The sequence below is a fragment of the Rhodnius prolixus genome, unplaced genomic scaffold, assembly GCF_049639745.1.
Source record: "Rhodnius prolixus isolate KJV_2025 unplaced genomic scaffold, Rpr scaffold_5, whole genome shotgun sequence".
NCBI lineage: Eukaryota > Metazoa > Arthropoda > Insecta > Hemiptera > Reduviidae > Rhodnius > Rhodnius prolixus.
The window spans coordinates 1121923-1142563 of record NW_027411624.1 but is presented as its reverse complement, the minus strand read 5'-3'; the positions used below and the strand labels follow the sequence as shown (position 1 = coordinate 1142563).

The 20641-nt window shown below is 37.3% G+C and overlaps 1 protein-coding gene across 1 annotated transcript in view; it reads right to left on the bottom strand.

Moving 5' to 3' along the window:
* Positions 1-20641, bottom strand: part of LOC141458800 (uncharacterized) — a 197305-nt gene that overhangs the window by 33432 nt on the left and 143232 nt on the right. The window contains exons 2-3 of the mRNA XM_074137268.1: positions 10533-10866; positions 1000-1056 (exon numbers count right to left, since the gene is read on the bottom strand). Coding sequence (XP_073993369.1) covers positions 1000-1056; positions 10533-10851 — 376 coding nt within the window. The 5' untranslated portion in view covers positions 10852-10866. The remainder of the gene's footprint in view (positions 1-999; positions 1057-10532; positions 10867-20641) is intronic.

Below are 20641 nucleotides of genomic sequence, written 5' to 3'. Positions count from 1 at the left end.
CCCAGTTCAAAAAAAATAAAAAGATGTGTACCAAACACTCCTGGAGCGCCTTGTCCTTCGGGAAGGTTTTTTTTCATTTTTATTTTGTAGTCGCCCGTATTTTTTTCTTTACTTCTTTTTTATTTATGGCATTCCCTTTAACACCTTTGTCCCTAAGATTTATTTGAAGATTTGCTATGCCTAGGAGCTGTCCCTGTGATTTTATGAATTATTTTTTTCCTTAAAAAAAAGAAAAAAGAATCCTTTGATTCATTGGCATGATTCCCACTGACTGTACTCCATAGATCAAACAGTCCCCGGTGCTATTAATATAGCAGCCTAAGCATTAGTCACTGAGCGCGCTAGTGGCGCCGCCCAGCTGGATCATTGCAAACTAAATAATGCGTTAGAAATAAACTACTAACGGAAATCATAATGTTATGCACCTGTTTAGAAAGTTAATTTACTGTGAATGTGTTAGGTAATAAAATCGAAACACGCCAAACCCAAGAATGTTCTACTATAAAAGTAGAATATAGTAAACTGGTTTTAAAGAAATTTGATATGTCACACGATTTGGACAAGGCAAGAAAACTTTTTAGTTACATTGAACTTTTTGATGTAAATACTTTTCTCATCTGCAATAAGAGAAATTAAAAAAGAGCCGAGAGAATAATCTCCTTGGTAACCGAGGAGAGATAGCGACCTGATTGCCTGATTATTTCAACAAGTCAAATTTGCATTCTCTCTCTTACTTCCTGTTAGAATTGAGTCATTTCAAAAAAATAACTTCCGTTAAAAACACTCAATCGGAAGTAGCACTTTAATGAATAGATTTTTCAACTTTTTCAAAATATTTACTCTAAAATAGTTCCGTCTAATTCAATTAAACGTCACATAGTCGTAGCGGTTTACAATTTTAACTTTAAACATTTACCCTGGTAAATTCTATCCATAAATTCATTTTTAGGTTTAATGCCAATAATATCTCTAGTGATCTTAAAATAAAAACTGGCTTACCTGACCAAGAATCCGAAGAGGTTATCACTGCGTCCGCGGGCGGATAGTTCTCATGAACTGCGAACAAATTAGCAAATTATCATTATATTTCAATAACTATCTTAGTTAATAATATAATGGGATTGAAAAAATAACTGCCATTTCAGTCTAGTAAAGTTTATTTTGCCGACCTTTCGACCTAGAGACTAGGTCATCTTCAGGGCTGTGGAACAAATTTACAGATTGTTAACAATGATTCTATTGAAATGAATATGTATAATAAAACGGAATTTACAAAAATTACTTACCTAGTTTAGAAAGTAATACTATTATTACATTTCAGGGTTGGTGTGTCTTCTGTCTTGTCTGTTCATGGACTGAGTGTGATCGGTCTAAGTGTAATACGTGTTAGGTTGTGTGGAAGTCAGTGTTGCCAATTGTCAAGTATTTTGTAGTAAATCATCACACTTTCGATTTTCCAAACACAAAGATACTTAAATCAGAAACCAACACACAAAAAAGGAAAGTTCTAGAAATGATATACATATCCTTAACAAAAACTTACAGTTTAAAATGTTAAGTATAAGGGTTGATTAAACGCCAAAAGGTACACAAATCAGCAAGTACCCATCATTTCATTTATACTTCATTGATATGATTTAAGTAATTTTCTGCATTAACTTTTCCTTCACATTTTTAGAATTTATTAGATGTCACAGACCCTTATGCTGGCCAGTTTCATCTACAAAATATATTTTCAAGTAGCACTGTAGATTGACTGTCATATCTAGTTATTTATAATAATCAAACTGTTAAATACAGGTTAAAAAGAAAAACGTTATAAAAAATAAAAAAAAATTGAGGCTAAAAAATTCAAAACCTTTTTTAAAAAATGCTTACACCAACATACATCAATGATTTTGTTTATTTTATTTATTTATTTTTATTTTTAAATAAAAATCGTCGGTTTAAGTTCATTCTTCGATCAAAGTAATTGTCATTTTATGTAGTAGTCAAACGTTTATAATAATAGGTAATAATTATCTGGCTTTATCGCAAATAATATAGTTTCAATTACATTCTCAATCTAGGTATTCATCCTTAAATGTTGTAATATGTGTAATATAAAATAAATAAGATATGCATATTTTTAGGACAGCTAATTATTCCAGTATTTTACTACATGTAAAATTAGGGGGACTAAATTAAATTACAATTGAGAAATGAATAATTGTTGTTGAATAATCTACTTGTTATTATCTGTGTATTATTTGTGCTCACGAATATTTCGGTAAGACGAATTCAAGACAGTAGCCGACTCTAACTTTGTCTTTTTCTACTTTAACATGCTTGTACATATATGTGATTTATAATAATTATAACAAAAAAATATTGTAAATGAAGTGGCCAGCATAAGGGTCTGTGACATCTAATAAATTCTAAAAATGTGAAGGAAAAGTTAATGCAGAAAATTACTTAAATCATATCAATGAAGTATAAATGAAATGATGGGTACTTGCTGATTTGTGTACCTTTTGGCGTTTAATCAACCCTTATACTTAACATTTTAAACTGTAAGTTTTTGTTAAGGAGATTTTTGTACCTTTTGGATAGATTTTTCTTTTTGTGTATTTTGCAAAGTTACATATCTGCTTTACAGATTTTTTTAAAATTTGGAATAGGCCATTCTATCATTATAACCTGATAAGCCCTTAAGTCGGAACCGTAACTACTGGAGAGATCTTTTTAAATAATGATTATAATTGCGGTCCCATCCTCAATAACAATTTTTTTGAGAAAGCGTTTTTAATAAAATAGGAAGGTATTTGTGCGTAAATAGCAAAATTAAACTGCGATTTCAGTACTTCCTTTTAAGAGGAGCAAGAAAAATAAACTGCGATTGCAGTACTTCTCCCTAAAAGGCAAAGATTTTGAATCGAACGACAATTCATTGATGAAAATCGGTTCACTCATTGATAATTTTAACGAGTGCAGTACTTCCTCTTAGTAGGCGTAAGAGCATGATGGCACTTCACAGCCACGTAGAGGAGCTTTAATCACTTCGTGCTAAATTTTATCAAAATCGGACTAAGCTTTATAGAAATATTGGTAATAATAATTTTAGAAAGGGCCTTATTTAGGTAGGGCCAACTCCCTTCCTTATGAGGCATGGCGTCGAGACTTTTAAAGTACAAATCTGCACAAAATTTCGATTCGAATGACACTTCATTCATGAAAATCGGTTCACGTCTCGATAATTTGAAACGATTGCTATACTTCCTCTTAACAAGTGTAAGAGCTGGTCGCCGCTTTATTGTTACGTAGGGGAGCCTTATCCCTATCATCCTACCAAATTTTATCCAAATCGGGCCAAGATTTACAGAGTAATTAGTAATAATAATTTTGGAGGGGGCCTTACATAAAGGGGGCTTACTCCTCTCCCATTCGATGTACAGCGTGGAGACCCCCAAAAGGCACATCTACATAAAATTCCGAATCGAATGACACCTCATTCATGAAAATCGGTTCCCGCGTTTAGGCGCTACGCAGTTTACAAAAAAGGTAACAACAACAACAACAACAACAACAACAACAACAACAACAACAAGAAGAACAACAACATTTTTTGAAAAAGCCGTTTTTGCTCATTTTCGGCAACTTTTTCCTCGAAACCTATAAGATCTGGGTTGTTGCAGAAAAATTACAGTCATAAAGGAGGGTTTGCCCTTTATTTTAAAGAAAATTTGGGAATTTTATCTTTTATAGAAAAAGAGAAAAAAATTGTCAAAGTTGGGTGTTTTTCAACGTTACGCTTTTTCGTGCAGTTTTTGACGATCAACCCTTATACAACTGTCCTACCGGACAGTTTTAATCTAATGACCGTGATCCACATGTTAGAAGAGTGTCAGGCACTTAAAGGAAAGAGACAAAGAACAGGGCTACCATGTAACTTACGGGCAATTTTAAAAGAGGGTTCCCCTTATATAGGAAAGCTGTTTGACTTTTTGAAGAGTAGTAACTTGTATAGTAAAATTTAGTTCAGTTAGGTTAGGCTAGGTTAGGATATCTTAAGCGAGGAGTGGAATATCGAGTACACTCCTCCAGAGTAAGTGTAGAAAGTGTGTATTTATTAGTAAAAATGTATTTATTGGCATGAATGTACTTGCTGGTATAAATGTATTTATTGGCATGAATGTACTTGCTGGTATAAATGTATTTATTAGTAAAAATGTATTTATCAGTAAAAATGTATTTATTGGCATGAATGTACTTGCTGGTATAAATGTATTTATCAGTAAAAATGTATTTATTGGCATGAATGTACTTGCTGGTATAAATGTATTTATCAGTAAAAATGTATTTATTGGCATGAATGTACTTGCTGGTATAAATGTATTTATCAGTAAAAATGTATTTATTGGCATGAATGTACTTGCTGGTATAAATGTATTTATCAGTAAAAATGTATTTATTGGCATGAATGTACTTGCTGGTATAAATGTATTTATCAGTAAAAATGTATTTATTGGCATGAATGTACTTGCTGGTATAAATGTATTTATCAGTAAAAATGTATTTATTGATATGAATGTATTTATTTAGTTAGTCCTTAGGTAAACTGATTTAGCAAGCAATCCCCTGCTATTAGCTAAAGAATGGCGCGAAATGTTAGGCTGACTTCTCTCCGTCGTCGGATGCGATGGTAAAGAGAGTAAGTCAAGACCATCATACCATATCTCCTTAGCTCCCTCCGTCTTTGACCATCTAAAGGCTTTGTTTTGGATGCTGGGTACTTTGGGCAAGCGCCATTCTAGATCGAGTGGAAAGGAAAGAGCGTGAGGCGCTAATAACCTTGCAGTTGATGCGCCGGAAAAAATAATAATAAAAAAAAATACTATAATGCTATCCCATAATCTATAGTATTGTGAGGCATGTTTTTTTATAAATGGAAAATAGTATAATTAAAACTACAAAGTTGTAAAAGAACAAAAAAACAACTTTAAACTTATCTTATGACTCGTAAAGAGAACGCAAGTGCAGGTTTTCGATTTGGTCGAACTTTGGCGACTTTCATCGCAAATATCCATTTCGAGGTCCCCAGAGGCCGAAAAAAGTGGTTTTAACAAATTGGTGGTAAGTTTGTGTGTATGTTTATTTGAGAGATAAATAATGAATTTCTGCATGTTGAACTTGCGGACAATAAAACATTACGTCACATCTCACGGACTTTAATGAGATTAATGACGATGACTTTTACGTCACTTACAATTGTAAGAGGAAGTCTAGTGAGTATTATAAAACTTCCTTCCTCCCACCTTCCCCTCCTTCAAATAAATGAAGTGGGAAGTTACAAGTTTTCCATCTGTTAGAAAATTGGAAAATATTAGTTTTTCTTTGGGCAAAAACCTTCAGATCATTACGAGCCAATATCACCACAGCCTCACACATCTCCACTAATTGCTCCCAAAATCTCTTTCCAAGTTCTTGATGTAGTGAGCGGAGGAGGTAAAATCTATTTGTAAGTTCTCCTAAGCTCATTGAATTACTATCTTCCGGTCGTACTTTTGAAGTAAAAAAAAAAAAAATCAATGAAAACTGCAAAACTTAAGTCCTTTAAATTTCATGACTTGAGAGCAAAGCATTTTGCAAGAAGTTTTTAGTATTATAACAGTAATTAGCTGAGATCTTCTTGGGTGAAATATTCTGAATGTAGGCAACAAAGAAGTAAGCTGAATAGAACATTAAGAGGACTTTGGAAGATAAACAGAGTGGAGCGCCCTTCCTGGCGGGAAGGAGAAACCGGCCTTGTTTTAAAGTGGAAATTATAGTGTAACTTAATGAGGAAAACTGAGGAAGAAGAGGTGGGGGGTGGACGGACAGTGTGTGGTAGGGATTAAAGGCAAAAGTAATTTAGAGTATTACTACAAGCAGATGAACTGGAGTAGCGACCATGTAGCAGACGTTCTTTGCTGGGCAAATATTGTTCGGCGGCATTAACCGCCAGATCTGCACGTCGTCCAGACATACTGTGGGGTAGGAACTTGTCCCGCCAGTTCCCGCGGGCCTCCAGCTCCCTCTTTCAATCCCTCGCTAAACATCCATCTGTCGCACTGCCACTTGTCCTTCCCATAATCACTCTTAACACTCCAGTAATGCTGTTTACTTTTCATGGAAATGTCTTTTTGATAGGCGGATGTACCACTAGCGCTTAATGCGGCGTTAATTATGCTCGAGCAATCTTGGGAGTTTGCATTTTTAATATTGACTTTTTTATTTTTTAGAAATCCTCTACTTCAACTAAGCATGTTTAAGATTCACGTCAGGGAAAAGTCTTGCGCTTACATTTAGTTTAGAAGATGCTCGCGGCGAAGAGAGCTAATGTCCTGACATATACCAAGGACTAAAGCAGGATCAGATCTTTACAGGAATAATGCTAATCGAATGATGTGATGGCCTCCATGCTGTTGGGAAACTTCTAAAAACCTCAAAAAAAAGCCGTCTCCTCAGATGTCTTCTACGCTTTTGTGATTCGCGCCCCGTGACGATCTTTGGCCACCAGACCAGATGGTTATAACCTCAGATCTGTTACACCGGAAGCAGTGAACCATAAGAACAATATTTTCCATGCTGCTCAACCATGACGTCGTGACGTTCTTCTGACTAGACTCTATCCGCATTCCATGGTCCTGAATCTAACCAGTTCCCTAGGCCTTCGAAAACTGCTGAGTGGAGAAATTAGATAATACATACAGCTATTGCGTATAGATCAGAATAAATTGTTTATTTGCAGCAAAATTTCCGCAAGGCGTAGTTACGTAAACATAATTGAATTTATGTTCTGAGAGAGTTGACGGGAAAATTTCTTAGAAATAATTAGCGTTGAATAATTGGTCAATTTTAATGAAGGTTTAAAGGCATAGAATGAGGGCGTTTTCTTGGGCCAATCAAAAGCTAGTTTTTTGTAATATGGCCGCACCCACATCCAGTTAGACCACGCCCTTTCCACCATATTTGCAGCCTTTGTCACACTAACATTTTTTCTTACTTAAACTTAACAAAAACATGTAAAAAGATATTGAAAATTTATCAATTTCATCTTTTCAAAAAACTTAATGTAAAGAGAAAAATTGTCAGATGTCAATACTCACATGACTTTCTCTTAAGGCAATTTACGTAATCAATTCTGCCTTAAATTATAATTTCTATATAAAAGACTTTAATACTATTGGTTCAAATTACTTTATTAAAACTGTCCGGTAGGACAGTATAAGGGTTGATCGTCAAAAACTCTGCACGAAAAAGCGTAACGTTGAAAAACACCCAAATTTGACAATTTGTTTCTCTTTTTCTATAAAATATAAAATTCCCCAATTTTCTTTATAATATAGGGCTAATCCTCCTTTATGACTGTAATTTTTTGCAACCACACAGATATAATAGATTTCGAGAAAAAAGTTGCTGAAAATGAGCAAAAACGGCATTTTCAAAAATTGGTCTTGTTCTTGTTGTTGTTGTTGTTGTTACCTTTTTTGTAAACAACGTAGCGCCTAAACGCGCGAACCGATTTTCATGAATGAGGTGTCATTCGATTCGGAATTTTATATAGATGTGTCTTTTGGGGGTCTCGACGCTGTACATTGAATGGGAGAGGAGTTAGTCACCTTTATGTAAGGCCCCCTCCGAAATTATTATTACTAATTACTCTGTAAATCTTAGCCCGATTTTCATAAAAATTGGTAGGATGAAAGGGTTAGGACTCCTCTACGTAACATTAGAGCGACGATCTGCTCTTACACCTGTTAAGGGGAAGTACAGCAATCGTTTCAAATTATCATGAATGAAATGTCATTCGAATCGAAATTTTGTACAGATTTGCACTTAAGTCTCGACGCTGTGCGACTTAAGAAGGGGAGTTTGCCCCACGCAAGTAAGGCCCACTCTAAAAGTATTATTACTATATTATTTCTACTCTTTAACAAAAACTTACAGTTTAAAAAGTTAAGTATAAGGGTTGATTAAACGCCAAAAGGTATACTTGTGTACCTTTTGGCGTTTAATCAACCCTTATACTTAACATTTTAAACTGTAAGTTTTTGTTAAAGAGATAAAAGAGTACAGTTGAAGAAACATGCGGATACCTGAAAGTCACTCAAATCAATGTTCCCTTAACAAAAGTTTTAATCCCAAGTGATGGATGGACTTAACATTGCGCTGAAGTTCAGCTGCGCAGGTGTTAGAAAACCGAACCTCCCACTACATCGGCTTTCAGAGGAAAGCTTAACTTCAACCCCTACTCAAAAAAACTTTACCATGGAAAAGCTTTCAATAAAAGAAATATATCTACATATACATGTGTTCTATGTAAAAAGTTTAGAAGAATTACCATTGGAACCATTTACAGGAAACTACGAATGAACTGAAACTGGGGCACTTCCGGCAGGCTGATTTCGTCAAAAGCTTAATATAAGATTCCATGGTGGCATCTGAACCAAATATCTAATCCAACTTTCTATTTCTTAGTATCACAAAATTTTGAGACAGTCTGTTGCGAACTTGGGGTGGGGCGCTGAAAAAATGATTTTTCTGAAAATAACCTGAAGACGCAATGCAATTAACATTAATTAATCTCAGCAACCCCTTTCAGTGTTGATTCCAGTGCGGTTTTTCAGCATTTCTTCAAACTCGCCCTTATTAATGTTTAAATTGCTTCATCATTTACATGAGATTTACTGAGATTCTAAATCTGAGACAAAGAAAGAGCTGAAGGAGAAAATGCTAGATAAAGGGCCAAAGTGGAACCTTTACCGTACGTCACAGAACACAATTAAGAGTAAGCAAAAGGGTCTAAGACAGCAGTACGCCTTAGTAACACAGCAAACAGTCAAAACGTAATAAGAGAAGGGGCCGCCGGATTTGGGAGCGACTGTTTGCTTTTAGTTGTTTAATTACCCGCTAGAGGTGCTGCAGTCAGTGTCTGTCTCCTAGACAAACAAAGGAAATAATCTTAAAGCAAATTAGGCTTGTACAAGTACTTTGTTATTCCCTCTTTCCGCTGGTAATGTAGTCGTTTTGAATTTCAGAAATAATAGAGAATTAGGGTGCTCTGTGTCAGGAAAACGGGCTTTCAAAAGACCAGTTTGTACTTCCGGTCTGTCAAAGAGAAAAAGACGTGCACCCCTGATTTTGATTTCCTTTCAATAAAATTGCAACTGTGTCAAATTTTTCACATTGAGTTTTCATTGGGAAATAGAGTTCCCTAAGACTAAAAAGAGATGTATTTGTTAGAAAATCATCTTTGGGATATTTGCAGGGATTTTTTTTTTTGGAGGGAAAAAACGGTAAATTTTGAATTCTCCCTAAAGACCCAGTTTTACCACTTCCCTTAAAACACAATGATCCTGGAGCGTTGCTGTAAGAGAAAGAGAATTTTGCAATTCCAGCAGAAGTGCCAAATTAGAGAGTATCTGTAATTAGACGAGTAAAATAGGTGAATAAATGAATCCAAAATGATATAAGAACGGAAAAGGAATTGGAAATCGCGGAGATGAAGAGGTGAAGTGCCCTTACTAGACCTGGCTTCATAAGGGCCTTATTAATCAGAAATTTGCACAGCAATTGGTGCAGAGACACAACGGCCCTGACATTGTTTAGGGCCGGCTGGAATTGCATAACATTTCATATTCAAATTGGCTGTAGCAGCGTACTACGAACATTTCTACTGAGTTTGCAGTCAATAATTGACTCGCAAACTTGTGTATGCACAGAGAAGCCCAGTCTGGGAGCAGCAGCTAGTTGGAGATCATGATCATGCTGTATCTCGTTAGCTAGCTAGTTCGGCTCTTTATTTTAATTCAGTTTTAATTCTGTTCATCCAGGTTTGCGGTGGTCCTAGCTCAGTTGGACTAACTTCTGTTTCCTGTTAGAGACGCCATTCTGTCGGAGAAGACACTCACGCCGTAATACACAACCGGAAGTGAGATTTTATTGCCACCATTTTGAAGATTTTCTATATTTTATCTAAAATGCTGCCAATGCAACGATTTTCTTAAACATTGTTATACCTTTCACATTCAATTGAAATGATTTCCCAGTTTTCCTTCCCATAAGAGGTTCCCAGGGACTGCTACAACATAGGCTCTTCCTGAGTTGCCAAATTTGAAGATCTCGTGGGGAGAAATTGGATGAATTGTTCATTCAAAGCAAAATACAAGATTTATGATTTATTCTTTGGTAAAGCGGTAACCTTAATAGTGGGCAGGTAGGAGCTAGACATGTTTAGACAGGTTAAGCTAGAATTAGCCATTGTGGCAGGAAATTGTGGGTGTTCAGGTGAGACTGAATCCGATTTTTGAAGAGCCTAACAACGTGTTATTGCTGACGTTTGATTGGAGGCTAGTCTAGTTGACACGTTCCGACCATCTTGGCTGAATGAAGTCCGTTTCTTCTATGGCTGCCACTTTGCTTAAGCATGCAGATTCATGGTGATACAAGATTTTGTAAGATGTTTATGAGAATAACGCTAAGGTGGTCAACTACAGAGTAAGGACACTGACCAGATCTGAGGGTGTAGAGCAGAGCCGCCGTGGCAGAGAGTGTGATCACTGTAGCCAACAGAAGAGCCGCCACCAAACTGGAGACTCGGCTTGCCGGACCAGAGGAACCTGTCGTCGTAGAAGTAGGTAAAAGATCCAGACTCCATCCGCCCGTACAGCCTTTGTGCAGACATGGTGCCGGAGGTGCAGCATGTCCGCGTAACGATTGGCGAAGATTTCTACGGTTTTCCTGTGCTGGTCCTCGTTCTATCGTGTAGACGGTGGCTGGAGCACGATCCTTAATCGGACTAGACTCGCCTTCGAAACACGGATTCTCCATTCCCTCCCCTTCTACCTGAAACAAGAGAACAATGATTAGGTTAGGAAAGTTCATAGTTCCGGATAGTTGTCGTACAAGAATAAAAAACTGGATATCAAATCGACAAACTAATGAACCGTATCAAGGGGCCAATAATCAAATGCGAAACTTGCAAATTTTTCCGATAACTTACATATTTAATTACATATATGTGGTCAGGATAGCAGACAACCGTATAGCCGAATTAGAATGTGGTAGTCGCTTGTGGAAAGAAGAAGTCTTCGGGGTCTCCCTTGGGAGAACGTGGGAGCAGGAAGTAAGATAAAGAGTCTGGAATGGTCTGGAATGGGGATGATGGCAGAGAAGCCGTAAGGCCTCAATACTGCCCAGAACAGCTGAAGAGCTGATATTTTTCCACAGTTTCAAGATGCTGATGTTGGAAGTATTTCGAAACCTCTTATAAAATATATTGAATTATTTTCTCTAGAGATCGTGTACTGCTTGAACAATAATATTTTCATTGTACCCAGTGCACAATAACAAATTACATAGTTGAGGAAATACATTCTAAACAACATTTATGCAAAATTTCTTTCTTACAAAGAGTCGAAAGAAAGTAAAAACTCGTTAAATTCAAATTTATGCTGATGGGCAAAATGTGCGCCTTAAGATGGTTTCATTTGTAGAAAACTTTTATAACAGTTATGTGCATTTATTTCAACATTAAATAAACAATGGCCAACAGCAGAATTTAATTTACAGCGCTTAGACACTTTTGGCGGAAGTTTTTTGTACTATCCGGTTTAATTTTCTCTCGCTGTTTTTTTTTATTTTTTTCCCCCTTGCCCGCTTTTCCAAGCTTTTCCTTTATGCTCCACTAGCTGAACAGGTTTTAGAATTTTACTGTACGATTTTTCTTTTTTCCTTTTTTTAATCAAGCATTATGACAATTGAAGTTCTTGTGACGCAGAGTACAAGTATCTTGAAGTGACGACATCAAGCAGCATCTGAAACTTCACTTCCCTCTATCATAAAAGTAGAAGATTGAGGAAAAACTCCCGAAATTAGATTTCCACAGGGACTTCTTATTGTCCACCGAGCCAGAAAAATGGTTCTTATAAATTTGTCTGCACGTACGTATTAGCCAAAGTTTATCAACCCAAATTTCCTGTTTAATTCGCGGATACTTCCTTCCTCCCATCTACCCTTACTGTGATCCATCAGATGTTCCAATTTGTAAAATATCGGCTGACTGGGAAACCCTACTTTACTGAAAATATTTTAGAGTTTTTCCAAGAAAGAAGATATTTATAATATTGAAATACAAAATGGCTGCTTTTACTTGTTTAAAAATCTCTTTAGTATGAGTTGTAAAGTTTCAAGTAGGAGAATTACGGATGTCGTGAGAGTGTTCGCATCAGGATATCCCATTAAACAGGAAGCTAACAAAGAAAACAGAATTGAGCACATAGACCCCCCACCCTGAACATAGTTAGAAACCCAAATATTTCCGACAGGGTGACGTCAAAATCAATAAATACTTTCTGGTAGAGATGAGAATTTAAAAGGGAACACCTGACACACGGCCGACTGAATAGCCAGTCGTTAATCACCAAAATGGTGGTAGCAAAATAAAGAAAACTTTGAACATAGGTTTCGCTTTTTTTCCTTTCAGTGCTTGTTTGATTACTGATAAAGAGCGTGTGGACATTTTTATTTTCGAATCAATTAGCAATTAGCGATGGCCATTCAAGCCAATATAGCCCACGTCACAAAATGGTAAAAAGGGACCCACTGTTGGCCCATATTAAATTACCAACTTTACACTCGTATGAATCAGTTCACAAGGATTCGTTTGATCAATATCAATCTGTGGCCCTCGCTCTGCGATGGGGCGGTGCTGCTGCCGCCCCCAAGTGCTCTTGTGTAAATCAGGTTTCAAATTGATCAAAACAGCACGTAATTTTGCTAGAGAGTGACCACAATGCATGTAACGAGAGACAAGTGCTCGTATCTTTGAAATCAATTTCGCCATTTATGGATTACGTACTCTAAAACAACTGTTTGAGAGCAAGCAGCAATCTGCGCTTTCAGCATCATGTTGCAAAAGATTTTTAAATATTCACGAATCTATGCATTTTAATAAACGTTTAATGTACTGACAGAATTTTCTAGAGTGTATTCATAAAATTGAAAGCTGGTTTGCTTTGTCATTCTCACAATATGGAGGAGAATAAGGGGATCGTAGGGGGAACTGGGAATCAGCGAGACTTCCGGTCGCTCCGCTTGGGGAGCAGCCGCAGACAGTTGGGAAGGGATTAGCTCAGCAGTACAGCGTTCAGACTTCTTCGGGGATTCCGGCTCGAATCCACAAGTTTCTCCTTAGATTTTCTCTATCACGGAGCTTCTTACTGTTCTCTGTTCGGCGGAACACTCGCATGTCGACCTTACCACAATCCTCAGGTTCTGCTGCACACATTTTCTCTAAACTTCGAATTTCGTTCTGTTTCAGTTTAATAACAGCGCACGTTTTGATGGAAGCGACACTCTGTATGAAAAGGATTTCAAACAAGATCGATATGTGAAACTGGACTACGGAAGCTGAAAAGAAGAACATCTTTCGAAAGCGGAAATATTGATTTTTTGTGACATTACGATCCTTTCAAAATGCCACTTTATTATACATTACATATACGAGTATGGAAGTCACATATTTCCGTTTATATTTTGAGGTTCAAATAATTTAATTACGTGATAGCAGCGGTAGGAGAAGATTGTGTGAAGGTTAACACCAGATTTGAAATTAAATTAATTAAACTTCCTTCCAGTACGTGTTTCAAATAATCGCTGGAGCTCTTTTCACGTAGAGTAACCAGGGTTACCAGGTGAGCAGTAGCGTAGTACCACCAAAAACTCGAGTTCTCTTGGAAAAAAATGATTTTGTGAAAAGTGGGGCCATATAGCAATTCAGGTAACATGGTAATTAATCAGATCGAACTCAGAGAAGGGATTCTCTCAGAAATAAGACGTAGGCTAAAGGAAAGCTTCCGGTGACATCATGACCTGTCTTGGTAGACACGTGCACTGCACGTGGCTACCAAATTATTGTCACACTTGTTTTATACTATATTTTTCTTTTACAATCTAACACGATCAATGCGGTTGGTAAGACAACATATTTTGAGTGATTGAATGCGTGTAATTTATTATCATAAAACAATTTGAGCTTAATGAATAAGAGGTTTAAGAATGGCTTTAATTTTCAGTTTTTACTGAATTTCGTTTTTTGTGAATGAAGAAAGACAGAAATTCAATTTATATAATCAGTTAAATTTTCGTTTTCAATTAAGTCATATTCTGCTTCATAAAAAATAAAAATGGGTAATAATTTAAAAACTTTGTTCGTCATTTCCTGTTTGCCTGTTAATCTTAAACGGACCGCATCACGAAAACCACGATTTGCTTGACCAGAATGGATTGAAAAATAACAGCAAACTAAGGAAAATCCAGCGTACTGGACAAGTTCACTGGCACGTGAAAATGGGGCGCGTGACAGGTGGAAAAAGAACTTTATCAAGTACATCACCGGCAAGTTGAGCTTGATAATGAAATCAAGTTGTATGTATACATTGCCTGGAAGAGAAGGAGATTAGGGTATGCTTGGCAGAGGCGGCAAGTTGGAGGCAGAGAGAGGCCAGAACTGTGAAGTGGCGACTAACACAGCATTAGATCTGGTCGTCATTAGTGCGAAAGAGACAGGGGGGCAGCAACACTGCCTCCAAACTGGCACAAACTTTAATGGAAACTAGGAACAGCCAGTCAGTTGGCTTCCTAGTTCCAGGAGCACCGGGTCATTTCGCTGGACGGCCTACAAGTCCGACTATCCTGGTATTTAATTTAATATCCACGTAGTTAGCCCCTTTCGGCGACCGGCTCTGCTTCCAATACAACGGAGGCCGTGCAAGCTCTACTCTTTAGACAGAAAGGGAGGCACCATTATCAGCCTTCACTATGCCACCCCCAGGGTCAATCTGCCCGTGCGATCTTTGTCATTATACACGCGCGCGCGCGAGCGCAAAACTTTACCCAACATGAAATAGATAAAGCTTATTGTTATACAAGTTTACCAACTTCTAACACAATTTCCATTGTCAACTTTCAAACTGTACCAATCTTTTAAAAGATAATATCTATCTTTGCAACTTTTGTTAAATATCGGCGGCGTTTTCAACTTGTTCTCAAGGTCACAAAAAGTGTCAAACTCTTCCGAATTAAGTTTTCAGCGGAATACTGCTCTGTGATTCGCCAAAGTACAACGAAAATCTGCCGGAAACACGATTTTTTGTAATCACAGTTATTGTAATAAATAATTTACACAATAATAGAATGATGACGTTGGAGGAATCGAGACATCACAGTCCAAGTGGCTTGGTTTTAGGTACAAGGAACCATTGGTTTGGCGGCTGTCTTAAGTCCAGAACATTACAGAAAAATTGCAAAAAATTGGTGCAGTATTGTTGCACTTCCAATTCATGAATATTATGCAAAAATATCTGGCTTGTGGTAAGGCTAAACCTAAACACTTGGTTTCTCACAATTCGATAGTGAATGTGTGGGTGTAGCGAGAGAGTCTGGGTGTGTGAAGCGGTGGCGGTATGAGTGTTGGAGACGGCAGTATTGGGAGTTTCCTTGTTGTTAGGCGGGGTACTGCAAGGAATGTCAAGATCTCTGCAGGAGTGGCTAAACCACTGCTTCTTACGCGGATTTATTGCCATATTCAACGAGGTCGTGAGTAAAAAAAAAACAAAAACACATCTGGTTGATCGAGCTTAGCGTAAATACGGAAGTGGTATTCGAACGGAACAAGAAATTAGAACTTCTGGATGTTTTGTGATATTTGAAAATTTAGGATAAAAAAAATTTGGATTCTGTCTGGACACAACTTCCTTCCGGTTACTCCCCCCCCCCCAACTGTAGTACAGACTGCACGTCACGGGATCGAGACGTAATGTAAAATATGACTGACGTAAAGCAGTTGACAGCAGGGGCGTAACTCGTCTGTGAGTAGTGTGGGAAGATTCGCGGGGCCTCGTGCCTCTAGTCCCGAACTGTTAGCGTGCCGGCACTGCTTATCAAATCTATAGCTTCCTGTTAGTGTGGCCACCATGGTAACCATATTTGATTAAAGTAACATAAACTATTATCTGTCACTTCCTTTAGAAAGTTTCAACCTAATTCATTTCCGTTTCTCTATATACTTTACTAATATTTGAATATAAAGGTTTGTTTTGAATGGATTATTATTATCTACGGTTTAACAGAGTGGAATATCTTTATAAAAACTTTGAGAAACTTCTGAGCGTGATTGGCACAAATTTCTTTCTTTAAAAGGTATTTCCGGTGAAAAACTGTATTCCGAAAATCTGACACAATACCAAGACTTGGTACTCAGTGTAAGGGAAGATGGCTGAGTGGAGAGAGGTCATCCCGTCAGAGGAAATATGAGACAGGTTTAATTCCTTGGAAATTCAGCAAACTTATCCCCACAATTAGAGATCTCAACTCTATAAACAGCTCTGTAGTGGTTACAGTTATCCCCACTGAATCAATAAAGTTCATAAAGAATTCTACAGATTAGTTACAAACTCTTATAACCGAGAGAGTGCGCTGTTTACTCCAATTTGAAAAGAGAACTACTGGCAGAAGAGAACAGGGTGCACCAAGTGAAGTACGAGGTAAATACCTGGAATCTGATTAGGTGAAGATCCTGTCTGGGACACGTCAGCAAAAACAAAGTCACGAAAAACAAGAACAAAGAACAAAGAAGTCAAGTCAACTTGCGATAAACTGAAAGCTAGCCAGTCTCTCTCTTGAAGCTCCACTTTTAGAATAGATCTGAAATTTAAATCGGCACCTAAACAAGTGTAGAAGTTCCCAACTTGTTCAAACTGGCAATAAAGATTTGCCAGTAAAGCAATTGACTGGTCTTGTTTACAACGAACTCTGGATAATGATATGCAAAGCAGTAACTTGAACATTAAACAGACATAGAATTGTCGAACGTTTGGCTCTTATTTCCGGTTTTAGAATAATTAATTTCTGAGAAGTATTGCAATCGTGTAGATTTCCGATTTTTGTGTTTTTTCACTTTCGCTGATTTATTTTAATGCAATTTTAGCCTAAGGAAATGCACTAATGGATTTCCTCCTACTGGTGCAGCTTTGGTCATATGGAGTGTCAGTAAACTGAGTTACGATTAGAGATTTAGTTGACCTACACAGAGGGCTGGTTAATGCCAAAAAAGTTTATATATCTCCAAAGATATGTATGTCGTCAACTTACCGGATGCCGGCAGTGTGTGTTACGCAAGGAATGAGAAGAAGTACTCAATATCTGGGCAGCAGTGATTGTTGATTAGTAACAAAATCCGAACTGTAACAACTTATTGAATCACAGGAACAATAAATAGATGATAAAAACCAGAAATAGCACTCTAGGAGAAAAATCCAAAAGCCCAGCTCGCAAGCTGGATTAACAAGGATTAAATAACTTTCTGTAATTCAGAGTTCAAAAAAGGTTTTGAAATGTTTCGACCTTGAGAGTGGTACTAAGTGTAAGTGGTGAGAGAAGACACAATGAAAGTAAACAAAATTTGACCGACCTAATTTCCTGTACAATAACGATGTGAAATCTGGGAGGAAGTTCCGATTGTGGCCACTAGTGAGAGGATTGGAGAAGATTTCACCGCGTCACATGCACACGCCGACAAACACATAATTATCGTAGGTTTTCACTCAGTGAAAAGTGTAACCTTAATTGTCAGCCGGCCGTTTTTCTAAGAAATTAGATTTTTTTTTTTGTTTCGAGACTAATTACCGCGTGCCAACCTTACAAATAGAAAGTTCACCGGAAGTAACCAATATTTCAAAAACAAAACACTCGCACACGAACTTTGTACTGCTTTACAAAGTAGATTTAACTTTAATTTATGTACAGCCAATTATATTATATTTCTACAGATATATTTATTTAGCTGTGGTAATTAAGAGAAAGGGTATAAAGTTGTACAGAACTGGTCGCTATAATTTATATTAAATAACTGCCACGTCTAATGGGAGAACATCTTCATTAGATTCACATCGTGTCTGCGCAAATAAAGACTGTTACTTGTTTTGCATATGCAAATTATCTGTCCATTTGGGCCTTTTAATTAGAACTCGAAACTTTCTGATTTTTCAATTTGAATTTATTTCGCAACTTTTCAAGAAAATTAAAAACTGCTTCGAAACCTTTCTTGAGGAAGTACTGTTATTGTAAGTTTCAAAACTGTAATTCATTCATTTACATCAAGCTCCGGATGTTGAAAACCCATTCAATTCTTACTAACATTCTATACAGTTAGTATAACTATTGCAACACAAAGAAATATCACTTCAGAGCAGTTTTTCTATTTGCGGTGCTTTTCAAGTTCACAGTGTCTTCTTCCCTACTTAAAAATATTTGCGTTGAAAATGATTCAAACATAAGTTGAATAATAAGATGATGAATACAATATCGTGTTTGTGAACATCACAAACATCCGGTTTTAAAATTCATGGTCGTTTTTATGATGATCCCATCTTTAAATGCAGACAGTGGCTTAGAGTTGGATGGCGGCAATAAACTTAGATGAAAAATCCAGGAACACTAAGTGCACTGAAGCAGCAGCTCATTGCTTGGATTAAAGGATAAAGAACTATCCCCCATCCGGTGATGAAGTAGCGGAAGAAGAAGGAGACCGCAGGTGGGTAACTGATCACATCTACTGCAGGACGGTAGTTTAGGTCTGGTTAACTCGTCTAGGTTGTTTGCGGGGTTTAAACTATTGTGAAACCCTTAATTACTGCTGGCAACATAAACCTAGACCAATAAAGGGACGTTGAGTAGGTACTGCAGCCTTAACAAGGGACGGACTCTCCCGCAGGAAAAGTAGGGTCAGAGGGATAGTATAGTTACCGGACAACCATTGCGCTCTGGCGAGCAGTCTATCAACTCAACCACTCTCATCTGTTTTCATGTGTTCTGTTTTTTTAAAGCCCAAAGTTCGGAAACTAAACCACCACTTTCTGCAAAGCTAAGTTCACAAAGTACTTCAGCAGACAATAGTCAGGTTATAGGTACTTCATTGTTCAAAGTACTTCAGGAACAGGTTGCTAACTTCCCCCACTTAGTAGACACAGCAACACTCACAACTTTGGTAATCACCGGAGTTAACAATTTCCACTTCTACTGAGAGCAATTGTGTTCACTTAAACTAACATTTTGGCTTCTACTTATTAGTAATTGTTACAATTGTAATTATAGTCAGATCACAAGTTTGTTGTCTGGGTTCTAAAAACCTGTAGCGGATGCAAAACGTTCGACTAGAAAGGGACGTATCTAAAAAGATGGATGAAATGGATAATCGAAGTGTTGATTTTGACGGCAGTTTTAGGCGGGGTTTTCCTTTTTCTGATCGCTCCCAAGGAAAGGTACTCTAACCCTGCGGATGTATCTATGGAAGCTTCCAGAGGAGAAGGATATCTCTTGAATAGAGCCTGCAATCCAGTACCACATACTTCAACTCTACAGAAATGGAAAAACCTGTAGCCTTCAGAATATTATGCTAGAGCGCCAACAACCTTGAGGAACATTCCTCCCTATGTCGCCGACTATGCAGATAGTTATCTGTAGAATACTTTGTTAATATATAAAGGGGAGCACAGTAATTCTAATTATAATTTCTAATTTAATATTATAATAATAAATTAAAAGTTTTAATTGTGGGTATTAATATCATAAACTAAGAGTGAACAATGACCGCAGGCGTTTTTTTTGTTTTCTTTCTTTTAAAGAAATTATTGCCAGAGCCGAGGAACATGTTTAGTCTAAGAAGGCCAGGCTGCGCGTCAGGCGCTGCGCAGAAGACCACTTTTCGATTTAGGTCCTTTTGTTTTTGAGCTTTTCTTGAAAACGGTTAGAAAGATTTCCATGAAACTTCATTGATACACGGTCCATACAAAGATCTTCGTCCTTCTTCTAGGGAAAATTAGATCTAGGAGGATGCTGTCATCCCCAAAGTGATGTTTCACTGTCTTTGTCAAACTTTATATCGTGCTTAATTAGTTAGATCGAACATCAACTAGAATTTGTAGTAGCTTTTAGTGACTGTAAAAATTTATATTAGGGTTTCAATAAGCGAGGAATCGGTCCAGAATAAAAAACTAAAACAACTCGGTTTTTTGCCAACGTTTGGTTAAAAGACGGAGTGGTTTTGTTTTTGGTTCTGGACCGATTCTTCGCTAATTGAATCCTTAATACCCCCTAGGACTTTGGGCTTGGGAGGGAAAGATAAGAGTTTGAAGTAAGAGATAAGTCGTGTGGGACTAATCACGGCAGATTTCGCTGACCCTGATTTTACCAGAGAAAACTTAATTTAGTCAACAGAATTCTGATAGAATTTCCCATAACTTGCTAGAAATTTCATTAAAAGAGGATGCAAATATATCCAGAGAGGAAGGAGAAAAATAGTTCTGTATTATCTACACCACGAGTGAACAAGGTCTTCAAATAATCTGGTTACAAAAGAATGACGTCATTGAGCCAGGATATAAGAGGATAGCTGTTACAGGGAAGAGTGCTGACAAGATAATACCTGGACTAGATGGGAGATAGTTCTAGATAGAGACACTAGAGAGCACTAGTGAAGGCAGGAAGCACGGAGACTTTTGGTGCTCTGTGAGTGTCTGTGTGTGTATAATGCTTACGGCCAATCCTGTGCTTTCTACTTGCA